The sequence below is a fragment of the Lissotriton vulgaris genome, chromosome 4_1, assembly GCF_964263255.1.
Source record: "Lissotriton vulgaris chromosome 4_1, aLisVul1.2, whole genome shotgun sequence".
In the NCBI taxonomy this organism is placed as follows: domain Eukaryota; kingdom Metazoa; phylum Chordata; class Amphibia; order Caudata; family Salamandridae; genus Lissotriton; species Lissotriton vulgaris.
The window spans coordinates 1,997,246,278-1,997,267,597 of NC_141691.1; the positions used below are offsets into that span (position 1 = coordinate 1,997,246,278).

At 48.6% G+C, this 21,320-nt stretch overlaps 1 protein-coding gene across 1 annotated transcript in view; it reads left to right on the forward strand.

Moving 5' to 3' along the window:
- Positions 1-15,010: 15,010 nt before the first annotated feature.
- Positions 15,011-21,320, forward strand: part of LOC147724817 (nmrA-like family domain-containing protein 1) — a 73,117-nt gene continuing 66,807 nt past the window's right edge. Inside the window, exon 1 of the mRNA XM_086966319.1 lies at positions 15,011-15,490. Within this exon, the coding sequence (XP_086822445.1) occupies positions 15,451-15,490 (40 nt within the window). The 5' untranslated portion in view covers positions 15,011-15,450. The remainder of the gene's footprint in view (positions 15,491-21,320) is intronic.

Here is a 21,320-nt window from a genome sequence, read left to right on the forward strand (position 1 = left end):
TGCAACCACTGTACCTATTTGTACTTACAAAGTCTATTGCCTTCTTGCAAAGTAATTACCTAAAGTCACTCATATTGAGAAAAGTATATTTTGATACCTGTTGGTTCTAAAATAAAAACAACTACATCTTTTGATATAAAACAATTGGCCTAGAGTTCAGTTCTTGAGTGTGTGAGATCATTTGCTGACTGAGTGTGTACAACAAATGCTTTACACTGTCCTCTGATACTGCCTTACTTCTCAAGCAAGCTACCACTTTAGAGAGTAAGGTTATATCTACCTTTAGGCTCTGCCAAACCCCTGGGGACTGGGGACTCTATACACACACTGTACCTTACTTTGGTCCAGTATATATAGAGCCACTTTCTTACATCATGGTTTTAAGTGGCTCTCTACTGCTTTTAGTTAAGCAATCAATTAACATTGTATTTTTTTGGAGGTCCAATGTTATTCCAACTCTTCATTCTTGGCTCGAAGATATGTTCGATTTGGTTAATTTCGGGGGAAAAAAATTATAAATTGAATGATAGTTTGGTTCATTTCAACCATAATTGGGGTCTTTTTACAAACTCACGCTGATTTTGAGTAGGTTTTATACTTTTGATGTCCTTGGGTTTATACTAGGGATTTTAATCCTGAATGTATACATTTCTCTATTTTCTGTCAATGCACTGTTTAATCTTTTGTTGTATTATTCAATTTATCAATGTTTGATACAGTGATTATGGTACAACATTTTGTTTTGCTTTTTATTACTGCATATTTAATTCATGAACAAAATGTTTTTTTCTGGTTTTGGACTGATTTGTGAAAGTTATTCAATGTTTATGTACTTTTTAAAAATGTAACATAGAATTGTGATTAAAAAACAGAATCATCACATCATGCAAATACCTAGGATACTTCATAGCTGCCACGTTTTCAAGGTCCATGTGTGACCTGCTGCTTCAGCCAGGATTTTTATTTGAATTCTGTGACTTATAGTCTTGTTTTATAAAGGAATAAACAAGCCTACAAATCCCAAAATTCAAAGAAGAAACATGGTCAGGAGAAACACAATACTGAAAAACTTGGCAGGACTGCGACATTCAGGTACCTCTGGCTGAAAAGAAAGGGAGAAGGGTCTTCTGTTTACGTATTGCATAAGCAGCACTTGTGCCGACTCTTCAAAACATGCTGTAATCAGGTATAGACTTGAAGCTCTGCCCATCTTTTCAATTGGCTCCTGTTACTGTTCTTTCTAAATGGTTGTTTTTGATTCATTAATAGGCTTATTAGTCCCTCCTTATACGTGTGTTGTTTCTCAGTATGTTTTATTCACAGTCTATGAGCACTATTTTCTTAAATTACTTTCTCCTATAGCATGCGCGACATGCTTTCCTGCAGGGGACCACTTTTTAACTCTCTGCTGACTGTCTGCTCCTCATCACCCTGTGTAGCAACAATGGTGGACACAACTTGTTTTTTCAGGGCATAACTTCCATCGCCCTTACATTCACAGGGTCGTGTGAGCCCACTCTATGGCCCTTGGACTTGTCTACTGTTGAGGGTTTCTCTGGTGCCTCTCTCCATATGGAAAAAAAGCCTGGGACCTCCTGTTTATGTGGGTGTGATAGATGGTTCTTGGGTGTGGTTTGCGTATGCGTGGCGTTATCAACCGGGCATGAAGTGGGCAAGCCTTTCTTTTGTTTTGCGCGCTGTGGAGTGCTGCTTGAAGCTCTTTTTGCTTCCCTCTCCTTCTTTGCCTTAGGACCCCTCCCCCCAATAAGCACAAACGCAACCTTTACCTTAATGCAGCAACAACTCATCTTCAAAACTCAATCCTCCTCCTGCAGCATTTGCTGCTCTGCCCGACCTCCTCCTTCTGCTCCCGGGGGTCTTCCTGCTCCACATTGCCACAAATGTACAGCCTGCACTTTGTAAGTGCTGGAACCTGCGGATGTTTGCATGGCTGTAGAACACACACCCGCTTCATCAGGCCCCGCCAGCGCCTAGTTGCCTCTGTTGATAAAAGGGTGCAGTCTTCTAATCATGGCAAAGGTTCAATGAAACCTACAGTGCCTTTGTACAAATGTTACGGTTACAATCGGCAGCTTTGCATCTATAAAGACATGACAAGTGCAATGTGGTGAATGCAGCCTCATGGTACGGCAGTGCTTTCCGTCCTGTCAGGAAAAAAATACTACAACACATCTGACAGTCACATACAGGCATAGTGCACAGTGCCACACTGTACAGGAGTCGTGCAAAGGAATACTGTACAGAACAATGCTGTATAGTCGCATACAGGCATGCCCAGAGTGGGGGCAGCAACCTAGCGCATAATGTAATAGTTAGCGGTCTAGAGGGCGCCTTGATTGCCCACCAAATCTGCAGGCCAGGCGTGGCCGGCGGGGAGTCAATAAACTCAGAGCGGTGTGTGGCCTCTGTTCTTGACGCGCCGCGCTCTGGCACCCGCGCAAGCGTTGCTGTACCCCTGCTCGACTCCAGGCCACCACACAACACTGGCAACGAGGGTGGGATCCCAAACCTCTCTCACAGCACGCCACGACCCGCACCGTGGCCGCACCAGGATTCGTGTAACGCGGCTGAGAGCTGCACGTCAGTGAGGCGAACAAGCGCCCAGAGGAGAGAGTGCGCGCCCCGCCCCCCCCATCTCGGAGTCAGCCGCGCACAGGGGGAAAGGCCCGACCAGAGGTCAGTGCATCGAGCAATAGTGCCTAGGCCTCACAGTGCGCACAAGCCACGCCCCGACTGAAGGCCTCTGCCAAGGATACAGCTGAGGGAGAGGCTGCCAAGGGCCCCGCCTGGTAAAAGAAAAGGGACAGGCACACGTGGGCAACTGAGAAGGGAAAACCAGCAAAGAGAACGCCCCCAGTGCTGGATAGCAAGGGACATGATTCAGAAAAGGGGGTGGTGATGAACAGAGTGTCTGAATTAAGCAGACATCTCTTACCCATTCCAAAGATCAGGGATTGAAGCCTCAGCAGCAGACACAGCCTGAGAGGAGAACCACCAGAGACCCCTGCCTGCAGAAAGGAAGACCCCACTGCCAGGGAGCAAAGGAAAGCACGTCGCAACACGCCCATCGGTACCAGCTAGAAGTGCCATGGGGGACAATGATCAAGCAGCAGCACCAAACCCCGCACCTTTCCAACATTCCGCGTCAGGCGTTTTGCCCCCATTCAGCGAAATGGAGGACCCCACAACGGCCTCTCCAAGGTGGAAGATCTTGATTGAACGTCTCAACAACTACTCCGACGTGACCCGTGAAACAGATGAAGCGGTAAAGAGGTCCCTACTATTACACTACGCTGGAGACGAGATATTCAAGCTATTGAAACACCTGCCTAACACCGGAGCTGCCACAGACTGCAACGCGGCGGTGGCCGCGCTCGACGCCCATTTCAATACACAATTGAACCCTGATTTCGAAAGGTTCAAGCTACGCCAAGCCCGCCAGAGAGAGGGAGAGTCGATGGACACGTTCTACGCCCGCCTCAGCGAACTTGCCCGCACATGCACTGAGGATGACCAACCAAAGGAGATCAGAGCGCAGCTGAACCAAGGCTGATGCAACAAGACATTAAGAGGCCTCATCCTGAGCCAGCCGAAGATCGCGCTCGAAGACATGCTAATTTTAGCGAGATCACACGACCTGTCCACAGCCAGTGTGAACGAGATGGATCAAGCACTTATCAAGCCACAAGGACGGTCGGACGCCATCAAGACAGAGAGGGCCGACGCTCTCCGAGCCAAGCCGAGAGGAGATGCGTTCAGAAAGCCAAGGCCGGACACTTCCAAATCAAGATGTGGATAATGTGGGCATGAACCACACTCCGCCAAAGACTGCCCTGCCCAAGGAAAGACTTTCACCAACTGTGGAATACCCAATCACTTTACCTCTGTGTGCAGGGACTTCCGAAATTCGAAGCCCCCAACACGAGCTGTACGACAGCTATCGGTGACAGACTCCACGCCACCTGAAGACACACCGAGAAAGAGCAGGAGACACCTACGGACGATTGAAGACTCCTTAGAAGATGAAGAGGTGGAGGTACACCTGGTATCATTTGCGAGAGAACTGAAACAATGCCGCCGGCCGCAGCCAACATGCATGGTTCATGTTGCGGGAACAGAAATAAAGGCGGTCATCGACACGGGAGCAACAGTGAATGTCATGGGCCTTCAACAATACCGCCGCCTACGACCTCCTGTAGTGCTGTCCAAACCAGGATTTATGCATATGGGGCAGACACGCCCCTACCGCTGAAGGGGAAAATCTTGGTACCCATCAAGGCAGACGATCTCGAAGCAATGGCAACCATGCATGTCATCGTCAGGGAAGCGGATACCCTCCTGAGTAGTCACACTGCGGAGGACCTAAGGCTCATCTCCTTCGCCAGGAGGATCCAGACATATCAAGTAGAAGAGTTCCTTGGACAGTTCCCCGAGCTATTCCAAGGTCTCGGGTGCATCAAGTGCGACTCCATCAAATTGCACATCGACAAGTCAGTCTCCCCAGTCGCTTTGCTGCATAGGAGAGTTCCCTTCCACCTGCGGCCGCTCATGGAGGAGCTGGAAGCCTTAGAAAAGCAAGGAGTCATTGAAAAAGTACCCGGGCCGACACCCTGGGTATCCCCGATGGTCATCGCTGAGAAGAGGAAACAGCCAGGAGTCATACGTCTATGCATCGAAATGAGACTGCCCAATAAAGCAATCAGGAGGGAACGTCACATAACGCCAACAATGGATGACATCATCGCAGATGTCAATGGATCCAAATGGTTTTCAAAAATTGACATGAACGCAGGGTATCACCAGCTGCCCCTGTCCAAAGTGAGCCGGTACATCACCACGTTCAGCACCCACCTGGGGCTCAGGAGATACATACGGCTGAATTTTGGAATATCCTCGGCGGCCGAAGTATTCCAAGACACGATAGGGGAGCTGTTATCGGAACTACCTGGGGTGCTAAATGTGAGTGATTATATTCTCATCCACTCAGCCACAGACTCTGATCATCACAGACACCCCCGCGACACTTTGAAGTGCCTCAGCGAGCGCGGAGCCACATTACACAAGGACAAATGTCAATTTTTCCAACCATCCCTTGAGTTCTTCGGGTATGTGTTCAGACAAAAGGCATCCAAGTTGACCCAAGGAAGTCACAGGTCATTAAGGATGCCCCGGCGCCAACAACACCGACGGAGGTACGGAGCTTCCTGGGCATTGCCACTTACTGTGGGAGGTTTATCCCCGGCCTGGCCACCCGAGCTGAACCGCTCCGGGCCCTCACAAAAGCAGATGCCACGTGGCAGTGGGGTCCAAAGGAAGAGGAAGCCTTCGAAGGTATCAAACACTTGCCTATTTTGACCAGGCAAGGAAAACAGAGGTACTGGTCGATGCAAGCCCGGTCAGGCTAGGAGTAGTACTGGCTCAAGAACACGAACCAGGCCGCTGGGCTGCCCTAGCATTTGGAAGCAAGTCGCTCACACCCACAGAGATGAGGTATGCTCAGATTGAGCGGGAAGCTCTAGCCATCAAGTGGGCATACAGTCACTTTCATTTATACCTCAAAGGACAACTGTTCACCATGGTCACAGACCACCAGCCTCTTGTTACCCTCTTCAAGGGGACGCCGCCTCACCCACGTCCACTCATTGAACACTGGGCGGTCCAGCGGCAACCCTTCGAGATGGAGGTAGTGTACCGGCCCAGAGCCAAGAACCCGGCTCACTTCCTATCGAGGCACCCCATTCCTTCGGAAACGCTGGAGGACACTGACGACATCGAGCAATACGCCCGCCTGATATCACTAGCAGCATGCCCCCAGAGCATGAGCCTAGCCGACGTGAAAGACGCCGCCGCCACCGATGCGGTATACACCCAGACCCTGCGAGCTGTCGAAGACGGATACTGGATGGACTAACTCCGCCAGGCCAACTCCTGGTGTCCAGAGGACCGCGACAACCTGACAAAGATGTGGCGAGTGCGACATGAACTCAGCCACCAGTGATGAAGTCCTGCTGGGAGGGTCCCGTTTGGTGATACCGCAAAGACTTAAGCACGAACGGTCCAGCTAGCCCATGGTGGACATCAAGGTGTGAGCAAAATGAAAGCTCGGAAGAGAGAAAAAGTCTGGTTCCCTGAGCTAGAGAGCATGGTCGAAGACTACGTCCGCCGCTGCCCACCATGCCAGTTGACAAGTGCCCCAGAGAGACCGATCCCAGTGATTACGGAGGACGCCTGCACCATTCCCTGGTCTAAACTGAACATGGATTTCAGGAGTTTTCTCCGAGGAAAACATACGCTGTAATTTGTCGATGCGTATTGAAAAAAAACCATAGTAGAGCCATTCATGTCCACAGCGTTTAACCACATGGGACCAGTCTTAGAGGTCTTCGCCATGTTTGGGTTACCCCAAGAAGGGTGCAGCTATAACTGACCACCGTTCCAAGGGGCAGAGTTCACCACATTTCTAAAACAGCGAGGGATCCACCACTGACGGATCACCCCTCAGTGGCCCCAGGCTAACGGTGATGTTGAGTGTTTTATGCGCACCCTGAACAAGATGTTCCATATCCCATCTGTTGAAAAAGCGGACCCAGAACAAAGACTCCACAAATTCCTGAGAGAATATCGGAGCACACCCCACTGCACGACCCAGAGGAGCCCGTGGGCAGTCATACTCCAGGGGCCAAGAAGGGACTTGCTTCCCACCTGCCCAAGGTGGGCGCCACCCCTGCTGGAAGCAGAAGAAGTGCAAAGACTGAGAACCTGCCATAACCGACAAGCCAGCATCGCCGCCATGCCACCCCAAGATCACTCCGCGCAGGGGCCACCGTCCTTCTACGAGACCGCCGTCTGGGAGGAAAGTTCCGAACAAATTATGAGCTGGGTACCTGGGCAGTCGCCGCAAGCTGAGGAACCATGATAACTGCACGAAGGGGAGGAGAAGAAGTGTCCCGGAACATTTCATGGTTCAAGGAGGTCCCAGCAGGATACCCCGGGAGGACCTCTGAGGATCAGCCAAGACAACGACCGGCCCCGCGTCGGAGAGCAGTGAACAGAGGCAAGCGAGCAGCGGAGGAGAAGAGGCTGTGGAGACGACCTCCGCCCCTCAGCCTGGCTCTCAACCCGAGAACCGAGGCCTTGAGGACACAGAACCTTGGTACGCCCCCCAAAGGTACAGCCTGAGGCCGAACCCCTGCCCGAGCCAGCGACTGAGGGAATTTGCTTGCTGAGAATGGCCAGCCGTCGCAGTCAGCATTCCAAGCAAGTACAGATACTGAGCATGTTGTTTGATTGAAATGTTTTGAAAACATTTGGTTTGCAAAGACTGAGTTGGATAGGGATGTAATAGTTAGCGGTCTAGTGGCTGCCTTGATTGCCTACCACATCCGCAGGCCAGGCGTGACCTGCGGGGAGTCAATAAAAGAAAGACGACCGCTCGGGGTCGTCACTTCCGACTCAGAGCGGTGTGTGGCCTCTGTTCTTGACGCGCCACACTCCTGCCCCCGCGCAAGCGTTGCTGTACCCCTGTTCAACTCCAGGCCACCACACAACACATAGCAACACAACACCAATAACTCAAACTTTCAGTAATGCGAGACCTATTGCATTGCAAATGCTTGTTTAGAGGATGGCGCAAGACTGAAAGTTAAACGCTTCAGCCAGATGTCTGGCTCTGCCTCGGATTGAAGTCCTCTTGAACCCTCAAGCTGATACTGAGCTCTCATGTGGCTTCTGCTTGCCACCAAGGCACAGAGAATTAATGCAAAAAAGAAACAATGGAGGCAAGCGCCCTCCAATGATAATTTGACCACGCTTCATTCAGCAAGATCCAAGTACCACAAGCACATCTTCCTTGGGAAAGCGTCTCACTTCAGAACCCTCCTTGACTCAGCCAAAAATAGATCCAAAAAACTATTCGATCTCATCAAGAATCCTAACTGCTCTCCCCAACCTCCAAGTTGGAGGATTCTACAAAGAAAGCAGCGGATTTCACTATATTCTTTAACGAAAAAGTTAAATCACTAATGGATCAGGTCGCTCATCCTACCACTCCAGAGGAGCGCAAATCCATAGCCATTTGGCAGAACTTTGACCCCATCTCTGAAGATGCCCTCCTCAATCGCATCCGCGAAACAAAAGGCCTCCAACCATTCTCTTGACCCCATCCCTAGTGCCATTGATTTCTATACCCATTCTCTTTCCTATTGGACCACTCTGGTCAACCTCTCCCTCTGTCAAGGCTCCCTTCCTGTCTCCTTCAAAACTGGGCAGGTCACCCCTCTGCTGCTAAAATACCCACTGCTGATGCGAATTACTACAACAACTTCTGCACCATCACCAACCTACCCTTTCTTGCGAAGATCACAGAAAGATGTGTAGCGAAACAACTCTCTCGTCATATCAAGGACGATGATCTTCTTGACAATTTCCAGTCCGGCTTCATCCAAAACTGCAGCACTGAAACAGCCTTGTTACAAGTGATTGAGGACGCCCTGCAGATACTCGATTGGGCAGGGGTCTTGTCTTCTAATTCTATTTCAGGACAGGAGGCTCCGATTATGCTTAGTCTCATTTCTTTACTGACACATAGCAGCCAATCACATTACAGTAAAGAAAAAACAGAGAAATACGTCATGTATGAACCTAGGGCAACCATAGAGTACACCCATCGTATATAAACAGTCTCAGAGGTAACCACTTCCTCTTTCTTTGCTGCTCCGCAGCCAGTTAAGTGCATACTTGTTATTCTTTTACTGTTTAACTTGTATTGTTGGTTTAATTACTTACCGCTTTGTGCGCGCTGTATATTATTGCTTTGGCGCTTATTTCCGCGCTCTTGCTGCCGTCTTGGTCGTCTTTCCATACACTCGGCCGGCGCGTCGGTGGGAGCGTGTGTCACCTCCCGGGGTCGGGCACTTGCTGCCGGTTGTCCCGTAGTTTGTGGAGGGAGTTGGGGACTGTCCTGCCTCGCGCGCGTTCAGCGCGAGCCGGCTCCTTAGCTGTCGGGCGAGCCGTGTGTCTGCGCATGCGCGACCTTTGTCCCTAAGGGCTTTTCCTCGCGCAGCTGTGTTTTCTGTCAACACAGCGCCGGCTCTTGAACGCGTCTGTTGACGTTTGCGCCCACTGCCTGTCAGCTTATCCCTTTTGACGCCGGAGCTTGGAAAAAGGTCCCGGTTGTGAAATTGCATAGGCTTTGCCTAGAGTGGTGATTTTTTTTGGTCGGCAAGCCTCCCTCCACGCTTTAACTCTTGTGTTCTAAGCAGTTTTTTCCTGCTTTTCTTGCTGACTGTGAGGTTTTTCACTCCCTCGGACTGTGTCACTGACATACCGGATTCCTTGTCACCTAGTGGGCTGATTTACTACACTCCCAGTGTACCATGAGTGGCTCCTATCATTTTGAGGAGGAAGGTGACTTTGAGGAGGAGGGGTCTGACTTTTTTGAGCAGGACCTGGTGGAGGCACTCGACAAAGGGGTGCAACTCTCTATGAATAGGGCAATGGCTCGCGCCATTACCCCCCTGAAGCGCCATTTGACCCAATATGCGCAACAACAAGGGTGGCTTCCCTCAAAGAAGTCCTCATCTCCTGGGAATCCCCATTCTTCGGACTTTAGGAAGTTGGCTCGGTCCTTGTCCTCTAAATCCAAGGCTGTCCCTGAATTAGTAGAGAGCGATGACCATGATGCTTCCTCCTCCTCGTCGGAGGTTTTGCCTCCTCCTCCCAAAAAACGCAAATGCAAAGAACATTTTGTGGATGCCCCCTCGCGGCCTCCTGTTTTAACTTTTGAGCCCGAGGATATTGTGCACCCGAATTCTTCCGCCTGGCTTCCTTCCCCGGCTGTGGCTGAGTATGTTCAGCAATATATCAGGCACCCTTTTGATAAAGATGTACGAGCGCGTCTTCGCTCAGAGTGTCCGCGGCCAGATTTGGCGGACAACCTAGCGGACACGCCGGAGGTCGACCCTACCATTCTTACATACATGACCAAATTTTCCAAGGACCCCAAAAAGGGTCTAGATCGTTCCTGGCGGGCTTGTCAGGATAAGGTTTTGGACCTTTTAGGTCCTATCACAAAAATGTTGGACCTGGGCTTCCGGGCCAAGGAAGCATCCTCTACTGTTGATCCTGACGAGCTCATTCAGTGGGCACAGCGAGCCGTCTGTTTTTTAGGGAACGCCAACTGTGCCCTATCAAGTGAACGCCGGCGTTCTATTCTTTTGAAGCTGGACCCGAAATTGTCCGAACTTTCTTCATCTGAGGCAGGGGCTGCTGCTCAGGGTCTTCTTTTTGGTCAATCCTTTTTAAAAGAGCTCACCCATTTTGTCAGCACTTTTAGTAGTATTGACAAGGCACAGGCCTCTTTAAAACGGGCCATGCGTCCGGTTTTTAACAAGGCCGGACGAAACTGGGGACGTTCGTCCGGCCGTGGTCAATACCACTCCACTCAACGTGGGAACCAGTCCCAAAAAGGAGGCCATCAGGATTCCGGTTATGCCCAGCGGTCTCACTTCTACCCTTCCAAAAAAGGACGTGGACAGTTCAAGAAAGGAGGCTCAGGTGGCTACTCTGGCGGACGTCAAGATTCCGCCGCTTCAGGTGAGGCTTCTTCCTGCATGCAGTGTTGTTCTGGGGGGCAGGATCCGCCATTTTCTAGCCAATTGGCGCGCAATCTCAGGCGATGCTTGGGTGCTGGAAACAGTTCAGGGATTCAAAATCGAATTCTATCATCCCATTCACCAATCTCGTCCTCCCTTCCCTCTTCACTTCTCACAGGAAAGTCAGGAGTTCATCACAGAGGAACTCAAGTCTCTGGTGTTGAAGGGGGCCATTGTGCCGACAGTCCGTCATCCGCAGGGCTTTGCCAGCTCGATCTTTCTGGTGGACAAGAAGGGAGGAGGTTCTCGGTTGGTCCTCAATCTGAAGGACTTCAATACGGGGGTAGTTTACAGGCACTTCAAGATGGAGGGTATCCATCTGTTGAGAGACCTCTTGAGGGAACGGGATTGGATGGTTCGTTTGGACCTCAAAGATGCTTATCTTTCGGTCCCGATCTTCCAGCCACATCGCCGTTTTCTGCAGTTTCAGTGGCAGGGGACTTGGTATCAATACCAAGTCCTTCCCTTCGGCCTTTCGTCGGCTCCGTGGTGCTTCACGAAGCTGTTACGTCCTGTAGTGGAATCGCTCCGCAGTCGTGGGGTTCGTTTGATCATTTATTTGGACGACATCCTCCTTCTGGCGGATTGTCCGGTCCGACTAATGACTCATCTGGACTGGACCATAGATCTTCTCCAGTCCCTCGGATTTCTGGTGAATGTTCCCAAATCTGTGCTTCATCCTTCTCAGGTCATCGATTTCTTGGGGTTCAGAGTCAACTCCATCACTTGTCAGCTGCTGCTGCCCCAGCAGAAGATTCGTTATATCAAGAAAGAATTGAATTCCATTATCTCGAGTCCGACTGTGTCATTGAGATTGTTAGCACGAGTAGTCGGGCTTCTGGCGTCTTCTCTGCAAGCAATATTTCCAGCGCCACTACATTATCGGGCACTTCAGCGCCTGAAGATCCAGCATCTGCAGCGGGGCCTCCGGTATTCCGACTTGATACCCCTCTCGGAGGAGGCCAAGCTGGAAATGCAATGGTGGTTGGATCACATGGAGGCCTGGAACGGCAGAGCCCTCTTCGGCTCCTCCCCGGAGATTGTGATCGAATCGGATGCCAGTCGTTGGGGCTGGGGAGCCCGTTGCGGTCCGGTCTCGACGGGGGGACGGTGGTCTCCGCGGGAACTTTCGCTCCACATCAACTGCTTGGAGTTGCTGGCGGGGTCATTTGCGATCAAATGCCTGTCGCCTCTTCAATCCCACTGTTGCATCCTTCTCCGGATGGACAACGTCTCCGCAGTGCGTTACATCAACAAACTGGGGGGAACTCGGTCGCGATTGTTGGCAGAGATTGCCAAGGAGTTCTGGCATTATTGCCTCCAACACAAGATCACTGTTATTGCAGAGTACCTTCCCGGGTCTCGCAATATAGTGGCGGACTGGAACTCCAGACATCTGAGGGACTTCAGCGACTGGAGACTCCACCCCAGGGTGTTTCGCCAACTGCTTCGCAACTGGGGTCCGTGTCTGATCGACCTCTTTGCGTCCCGGCTCAACGCCCAACTTCCCCAGTTCTTCAGCTGGCGACCGGATCCGGAGGCTCTTGCCACCGATGCTTTCCTTCAGACGTGGCCGACATCCCTTTGTTATGCGTTTCCCCCATTTATGATGCTCCCGAGGGTTCTGGCCTACGTGACGCGCTTTCAGGCGGAATTGATTCTGATTGCCCCTCTCTGGAGGGCTCAGCCGTGGTTCCCTGTTCTTCTAGAGATGGCATGCGACCTGCCCTTTCTTCTTCCTCAGAGAGCGAATCTCCTTCTAGATCCATTGCAGAATCCGCATCTCCTGGTTCAGTCAGGCTCCCTCCTTCTCCTAGCGTGGCGAATTTCGGGGAACGTTGGACGGTGCCAGGCCTTTCTGAGGACGCTGCCAGATTCCTCAGCAATGCCTGGGCCCCTAACACTCACAAGCGCTACAGAAGTTCCTGGAAGCGTTGGAGTGATTGGTGTGCTCAACGGCAAGTTGATCCCACATCGGCTGATATCTCTTTGATATGCAATTTTTTGTCCTCTCTGTCCTCTTCTTCGGGTTTGGCTTATTACACTGTCAACAATTTCCGTTCCGCCATCTCGGCGGGTCATCTTCCTGTCAATGGCAAGCCAGTTGGGGAACATCCTCTCGTAGCCCAGCTTCTGAAAGGAATTCGTATGGCTACTCCTCCTAAACCTAAATATGTTTCCCTATGGGATGTTTCTGTGGTACTTCGTTTTCTTGAAGCTTGGCCGATTAATTCCTTATTATCTCGTAAGCAACTTTCAGCCAAGCTTACTATGTTACTGTGTTTGCTTTCCTGCAAACGCATTTCTGACGTCCGCGCTATAGATCTAGCGGGTCGTAGTTTCACGCCTGAGGGCGTTTCCTTTCGCCTTTCCCGGCGCACAAAAACTAACACGGAGGTTATTTCGTATCCTTCTTTTCCGGCTCGACCCAACCTTTGTGTGGTTCAATGCCTTAAGGAGTATGAGGTGAGTACTTCTCTTCATCGATCTGATATGCAGGGCCAATTGTTGATTGCTTTGCAAAAACCCTTTCGTCCTGTTGCTCCAGCCACTTTGGCCCGGTGGGTAAGATGGCTTATGGAGGAAGCGGGCATTGATGTTTCTGTTTTTGGTGCTCACTCGGCTCGGGGAGCCATGGCCTCTAAGGCTTTTTCATTGGGGGTCTCTTTATGTGACATTATGAAAGCGGCTGATTGGTCCTCAGATTCAGTGTTTAAGACATTCTATTTCAAGCCTGTTCCTACTGTTGCTTCTGTTGTGGTGGAGGAGCTTTGAACAAGCATAATCGGAGCCTCCTGTCCTGAAATAGAATTCAAAATTTGCTAACATTCGTGCCAAGAATTTTCAATTCTATTAAGGACAAGGAGGCGAGGATTATCCCACCCTTTGTATATGCATATATCTATTATATTGTTACTATGCAATGCTTCATAGTTCTTTCCTGATGCAATGTAATGAATGCTTTGATTTTGCTATACCCACCCTTTATTTGCTCATGATTACACAGGATGTGTATTACGGCTTTGTGTCTCTTTTCAGGTTCTGATCCCAAATGAAGTTGCTCCGGCTCCGCCTTTGTGGAAGTTCTGCTGCGAGTTTCTTCTTCTCGTTGGACTGCTTCTGTTCTTGTGGCTTTTGGAAGTTCCTCCTCCTCCTCGTTCGGATTTGGGACCTTTCGGATGATGTTCTCCGTGGTTTTCTGATGTTCAATTGGTTCTTCCTACTGGATTTGGACAAAGAAAGAGGAAGTGGTTACCTCTGAGACTGTTTATATACGATGGGTGTACTCTATGGTTGCCCTAGGTTCATACATGACGTATTTCTCTGTTTTTTCTTTACTGTAATGTGATTGGCTGCTATGTGTCAGTAAAGAAATGAGACTAAGCATAATCCTCGCCTCCTTGTCCTTAATAGAATTGAAAATTCTTGGCACGAATGTTAGCAAATTTTGAATTCTCCTTGACCTTTCTGCAGCCTTTGACACTGTCAATCACAACACTCTCCTCAACACTCTTCTACAGAGAATGGGCATTGAGGGCACTGTGCTTGAATGGTTTGCTTCCTTCCTCTCTGATAGATCCCAAATGATCAAAATAGCGAACAGTCTTTCATCTCCTTTGGCGGTAGGTCAAGGTGTTCCTCAAGGCTCTATACTTGCACCCACATTGTTCAATCTCTATTTAGGACCACTGGGAAATCTCCTAAGTAAATCCGGGCTCCACTAACATCTCTATGCAGATGACACTCAAATCACCTCAAGGTTGCCTCCTCTCATGATCTCTCCATCCTAAACTCTACTCTCGACTCCATTTAAAACTGGATGTGAACTCATCAACTGATTCTGAATCCCTCCAAAACTGAATTCCTCCTCCTCTCCTCCTCACTTTCTCCTCCCCCGGTTCAATCATGGATGGATCAGATGAATCTACTTAACAATAAACCCATCATTGTCAACAGTGCAAAATCCCTTGGTGTCATACTCGACAAAAAACTCAATCTAATCTCCCACATCAATTCCATTGCAAAGTCTGCTCGAAACCAACTGCGCCTTCTTGTCCTATGTACGCTTTTGAAACTTGCACACGTGCCGCTTTTTCCTCCTGTAATGTTCCGTTTGCTACCTCTTGTATTTTGTTTGCTCACAATTGTCACTTTTGCCACATGTAACTTAACGTTTGGTTTTGTGTAATTTGTTCTCATGTAATTTTCTCCTCATGTATCATTAGTGTTCCTATTGTGAAGCGCTCTGACACCTTCGGGTAAAGTCCGCGCTATATAAAAACGCATAAAATAAAAAATAAAAAAAACAGGAAGGGAGAGCTATCCGTCTAGAGGTTGAGTTTCAGAGTGTGAAACCAGAAAACCTGGATTCGGCCCCGGCTGCCCTGGTTTTAAAACTGCCGCGTCACTCTCTGCAAGTGCTGCGTCTTGAATATCCGGTCTGGGTGAGGTTAAGGCACACAAGCAGCGCTCACTCATTCACAATCACTGCACTGTTTGCTTTACCGTGAAAAGAAAAAAAGCCCCCGGCGGGGGCGGCCCCACTTTAATAAACACTCTCTGTGTAGGAGTGCAGGCAGCACGGGGAGGGTCCGAGATATGCCTGGTCATGGTGAGAAGTTACATTCGAGCCTGCGCAGAATGCCTTTTATGGGAGGGCTGACTTGAGGAAAGTTTCTGTAAAGCTGCAAAAACTCCCAGGCCTGGCAGCAGCTGCTCCCCCTCCTCGGTAACCGTCCAGATTTCCATCGAGCACGAACTTTGCAGAACAAGTAAAATGGCGGCCAAGAAGGTGATCACCGTGTTTGGGGCCACAGGTGAGACGAACCAGCACGAGGGAAAAGTGTACGTGAGCTGCTAAAGAACTTCAGAGCTGCATTGAAGCGCACATGACAAAGCGGGGGTGGGCTAGTAAGAGAAACACTGGGGGTTGGTACTCCCTAGAAGGGGGGCACCTCCTCAGCTGTTGAATGTGTAACGAGCAATACAGAAACAAGCACTGACAAAGCCAATAGGCTATGCCATTGTGTTTTTGCATTGGCACTCCTTGCGTATATATATTGTACTGCACATTCGGCAAAAACAAAGTCAATTTCGCGTTTTCAACGTCAGAATTCCTACGGCATATACAGCGGTCACTGACACTGTAGACATCTTGCTCATTGAAGTGTTTACAAATGTAGGGCTTAGGGTTGTGAGCCAGTGGTACCAAACAAATAACACACACACACATACACATACACACGAGAAATGAGTTTGCTAAACGCAAACAATCTTTGATTTGGTTCAATTCTAAATGCAGTTTAGTGAAACCGACCGTAACACGCAGAGCCACTCTACTGGAACTAACACCCTCCTTGTGTGGTATTTGGGACCACAGTTGACATTTAATTGTGATACTTTGCTTGAAAAGAAAAGCACTATGACTGCAACCAACGTTGACGGGGTACGCTACAAATAAAAGATAGGGAAGGGCGGGTGCACGTGGAAGCAAGGACTGTGTGGAGGAATGGTGGGTTGGGAAAACAAGAAACACGAGCAACAAGTTAGAAAAGTATGGGCAAACATCGACAGGAAACAAGGAAAAATTAATAGTCTCCCAAAACGAACACAGATAAATATACTAGTAATTTGATGGTGCTAGTGGGAGGAAACAAAACGCAACAAGCATTTGGCAAACTCAGTAGGTCTCGCCCATACAAGAGCTATTGGCTTTGGCTTTGTGTTTTTGTGATGATGTACTCTAGTGTGGCTGCTGTTTAGTATAGCTAAAAAGTAGTGCTGAAGAGGGGATGGTGTTGTAAAGTGGATTTGTTAAAGTACAGTGTTACAGAGCAGGACAAGATAGTAGAGTGCCGTAGAGGGGAGCAGAGTTCAATAGTTCAGTGGCAGAGTGCAGTGTCATAGAATTTAGTGGCTTAGAGTGGGGTGGATTGAGGTAGTGGAGTGGATTGGAGTGAGTGGATTAAGGTGGGTGCATTGCATTAAAGGGATAGGACGGGGTGGATTGGAGTTTGGTGGATTAGAGTAAGATGTATTGAAGTCGAATGGGGTGGATTAGAGTGGATTGGAGTAGGGTAGAATGAATGTATTGGGGTGGGGTGGACTGGATTGGGGTGGGATGGACTGGATTGGAGTGTGGTGGATTGGAGTAGAGTGGGGTGAATTGGAGTAGGCTGGGGTGAATTTGGGTAAGTGAGGTGGACTGGTCTGGGGAGTAGGCTGGGGTGAATTTGGGTAAGTGGGGTGGACTGGTCTGGGGAGTAGGCTGGGGTGAATTTGGGTAAGTGAGGTGGACTGGTCTGGGGAGTAGACTGGGGTGAATTTGGGTAAGTGGGGTGGACTGGTCTGGGGAGTAGGCTGGGGTGAATTTGGGTAAGTGGGGTGGACTGGTCTGGGGAGTATTGAATTGAGTGGGGTGGTTTGGACGGGGTGGGGTGGGCCGGATTGCAGTGGGGTGGCTTGGGTTGTACTGCACTACATAATAAAAAAAATTATGTACACGAAAGAAACCATGTTGTTTTGCAATGTATAAAACAAGATTCTTGTCTTTTGAGAACAGCGCGCAAGGACAAAACCAAAACCAAACAGTAGTGCAAAGTGAGAAAAGAAGAATTGACAAAATAAAAGAAAGTTAAATATAGATAATAAAACTTTGCAATTTTGTTTGTCCTGCTGGGCATTTTTTTGACAGTCACATGCCTTTTGTTGGCAGGGCACTAATTAAAAAGAATGAAATAGTACGTCAGTCACGTGTGTTGCAGTGGACGGATACTGATTAAGTTGAATCAATCAGTGCTTGGTCCCTGCTTGACCGAGAGGAACATAAATGATGTTCGGCCTGCAGTGACCAGTTACGAGGCTGTGTAGAGTGCAATACAAGTTAACAAATTGTAAGCAACAGGGCTGACTCCATGCCCTTTTTATTAACAGCGTCCCGCAAGCGATCTGCATTCACAAGCGCATGCTATCTCAGGCTCGACCCTAAAAATGAGGGGAAAACAGGATGGATTAACCACTAGCAAGCAAGCATTTTTGAACGACAAACGAAGGGACGAATAAAAAGGTAATGGGCAGGCTGTACTCCCACTGAATGTATATATCATATCTCAAAGAGACCGCACATGCGCTGCATAGGCTCGACCTAAAAAGCAGACCCTGTACCTTGCAACCCACATTATTTGCTCAACTATCTTTCACTGCAGGGCTGGGATAAGCTGCAGAGGTTGTGCATGCCCTCAAACTTGTCAGTTTGTCCTTATTAACTTAATTCCCAGTCCATTCATACCAGCAAAGATCAAATATTTACTCTTGTTCAAGAAACCGTACATTGTAGAGAAAACACCTGCTCTCTTTACATCCCTAAAAATCACCAGCAATGGGCATTCCAGAATGTTCCTTTGTTAGTTTAGGTCAGCTGGGTTTTGAGTTCTCTAGTGACACCATTCACCAGATGGTTCCTTTAAAGGTAATAGTAAATATGATTTCAAGATAGGAACGGACAGGAAACATGACCAGAAAAGATGGAATGTAGAGGAAAGAGTTACTCCAATCTGAACAATATTTTCTCCTTGCGGAAATAAGGTAAAACTTAGCAAGTGCATTGCACTTGGATGGAGTTTTTTACATGACAAAATATACACCTGTAAGTACTCCTGGAAAACATTTCCGAATTTCCATGTAGTTTGAAACATACTCAAAAGAGAACAAAACCTGCAGGCAAATTCCAGCTGGTTTTAGAATCTGGTCCGATGACTGACTTTTTTCAGGACTAAGGGCTTGATTACAACTAGGCCAAATAACTCCATCCCCTGTGCAAACTTGTGTGTGTTTAGGGCAAAATATTAGTTCTGCAACTTTAGTGCAGTTGGTAATCATTGTGTGCGATAAACTTCGCATCTCTTGTTCAATATCGCCAGGTTAAACCTGCCGAGATGTAACGAGTGTAGAAGTCCTGGTAATTCCTGGGACATACACATTTGGTGCAGTAAACACCCCACAAATGGTGGAAAACCTGAACAGGTGCTATTGATCACACCCAGTAAAATCGGAACCCTGGAGGGGGACGGATTTGATCACGTCATGAATATACAGCACCCCTCCAGGGCCCTCCTAATCAGGTCTTGAGGGGAATACTGGTCTCAAGTAGGCATTCCTGTATTTGCAGGCGAGAGCATATTTATTGCCAGGCTAGTTATTCCATCTCTTCTTGGTGATTTTGTGAGCCTGGGCATGGCTGAGTTACGTCAGGGGTGTCATGACTCGCTGGGAAGGTCCTCACGTTTGTCACTTCTTGTTCCAAGTGGGTACCCCAAAAACAATGCATCTTGGAGTACTGTTGGCAGGGCTGGACCATGGGAAGGCAGGTCAGGTATTTAAGACCAGGAGACCATGACCTGGTTTTAGTCCTTCCTGGTCTTCCGCCAGGGCCCGTCCACGACTCTTGTGTCCATTACAGCCTTGGAATGTGTGTCCTCCAGGGATGGGTTGTCTAGATCATGTTGTGCGGATGCCACAGAGCTCTAGCCTCTGACTCCTATGGGTAAGGCTCTGCAGTATTAGTGGGAGGATTGGCTTGGGCCTTGTGTTCATTCAGGCGGTTGCCAAGGCTCGTTCCTCAAAGAGCGTCAGGCAGGTGGTTTCGCCTGTGTAGAAGTAATGGAGCTGAAGTTCACAGATTAATTCAGTAGGTGCCTCAATTTACTGGCCTGGTGATGCACAAGTCGTGCTTCGAGCTCAAGAGTTTTCAAACAGAGGGGTTAGAGTGGAGATGCTTGACGGCATGCCATGGAGCAGAAGACACCCAGAAAAGAAGCATTGTCAAATACAATCCGTTTAGCATTGGCTGCGCGTGTTTTGGTTTAGTCCACGTTTGTTTTTCCATAGTTATTTATATAATGTCATTGTTATGGGAGCTGCTGGGCCCTCGGAAAAAGAAAAAAAATTGGAAACAAGTAAACATAATTTATCTCTAAAAACACATTTTGCCATTGTAGTCCCTGGATTTGAAGGAAACTACTTTGTGTCCAGATGTTCTCCTTGTGACAGAGCAGACCACTGTCGCTCACAATCATGTTAGCCAATGGCAGAAGTGGGCTGACCCACTGCACCATGCTGTGTGTGGTAGTGGATGGAAGAGAAATGTGAATGACACAACAGACCAATGCATGATAAGGGCTGGATGAGAGCCCCTTTGAGTAAGTATATTAAATGAGGAATTTTACAAAATGTCTTGGTAACGCAAGACTTAAAAAAAACAACAACAAAAAACATCCTTGCAAGCTGCTCCTGAAGACGCTGCCTTGTGCTGGAAAACAGTGCAGAGAGTAGATAAAAGAGAAAGGGAACAGCCCTCTTTTGCATAGAAGGCTTTTATTATCCCTAAGTAGGCAGAGAAAATCTTGGCTAACAGATTCTTTAGGACATCTGGGTAAACAAAGATGTAAACTGCCTCATCTCTTTAAAACTTGGCCAAGAGATGAGGAAGGCTTACTTCAACACCGACCCTGAGCGTTTATACAAGAATAGGAGTTTGTGCTGCTATATTGGAACCTGTTTTAAGTCCTTCAATAATATCCAGTGCATCATGATCGTATGTGTACTTGCTCTAAGCTGCTATTTGAATAGCTCACATCCTATTTTGGTACTCAATACTATTGTTTTCAGATTTTTTTTCAACTGCCAAAAAATGAAGTTTTACAATAACTTGCAACACATCACGAATCGATGTAGGCTCCACTTGCATAGCCAATGGAAAATGTTTCTCAAGATTGGAAACGGTTACCTTGCGCGCGTGTGTATGTGTATGTGTATGTATATATGTATATATTCACTTTAAAAAACATCGGTTAAAGGGACGTTATAGTTGGGAAATAAAATTTAAAAAACCTTAGAAATTCACTGAAAAAACCAAGCCCTGAATGTGGGAGGCACCACTTTGGGGCCCACCGATGCCCCGGGAAGCCTCTCCGCGCCCGATGGACCCCCATCCCGGGCCCTTGGTAGTGTGCCATGACACCCCCCGCCCCAATAAAGTCTGCATTTGATCTATAGTAAAAGAGGCACACATTCTGCACTTCCTATTGCCGCAGGGTATGCACAGTTGAGGTTGGCAATAAGCCAGGCACCACGCCCATCCCACTGTGTGGCCAAACCCTAGCGCATACAGACATTGGAATTCAGCAGCAAGAGTTGCTCAGCCAAGGCCCCTTGCTCATGGACTTTATCATCACACAGAAAGGGCTTGTAGCCCAACCCTATATGTAATCCACCATTCTGCCAACCCCTTTGGAGCACAGATTTTGGTTTTGTACTGTCAAGCCCTGCGTCTAACCTCCTGTGTAACCAACCTCTGCAGTGGACTGCCTTCTGGCAGCAGTGTTTGACTGCAGGGCCCATGCAGCAGTGGTTGGCCAGAGGCCCTGTCCTGTGGCCAGGCTCTCCTCTCAACCCTACATGCAGGCCACTTTGCAAGCGTGGCCAAAACCAATGTGCAGGAGGGGTTCGCAGGGGAAATGACAAACATGTATTCAAAAATATTGTGTGACATGAATGTTTCAAAACTATTGTCACTAAAAACATATCGAAAAACAGCATTTCGAAGATACCAAATGTAGCTTAGTAGAGGGAACAAGAGGGCTAGTTGGC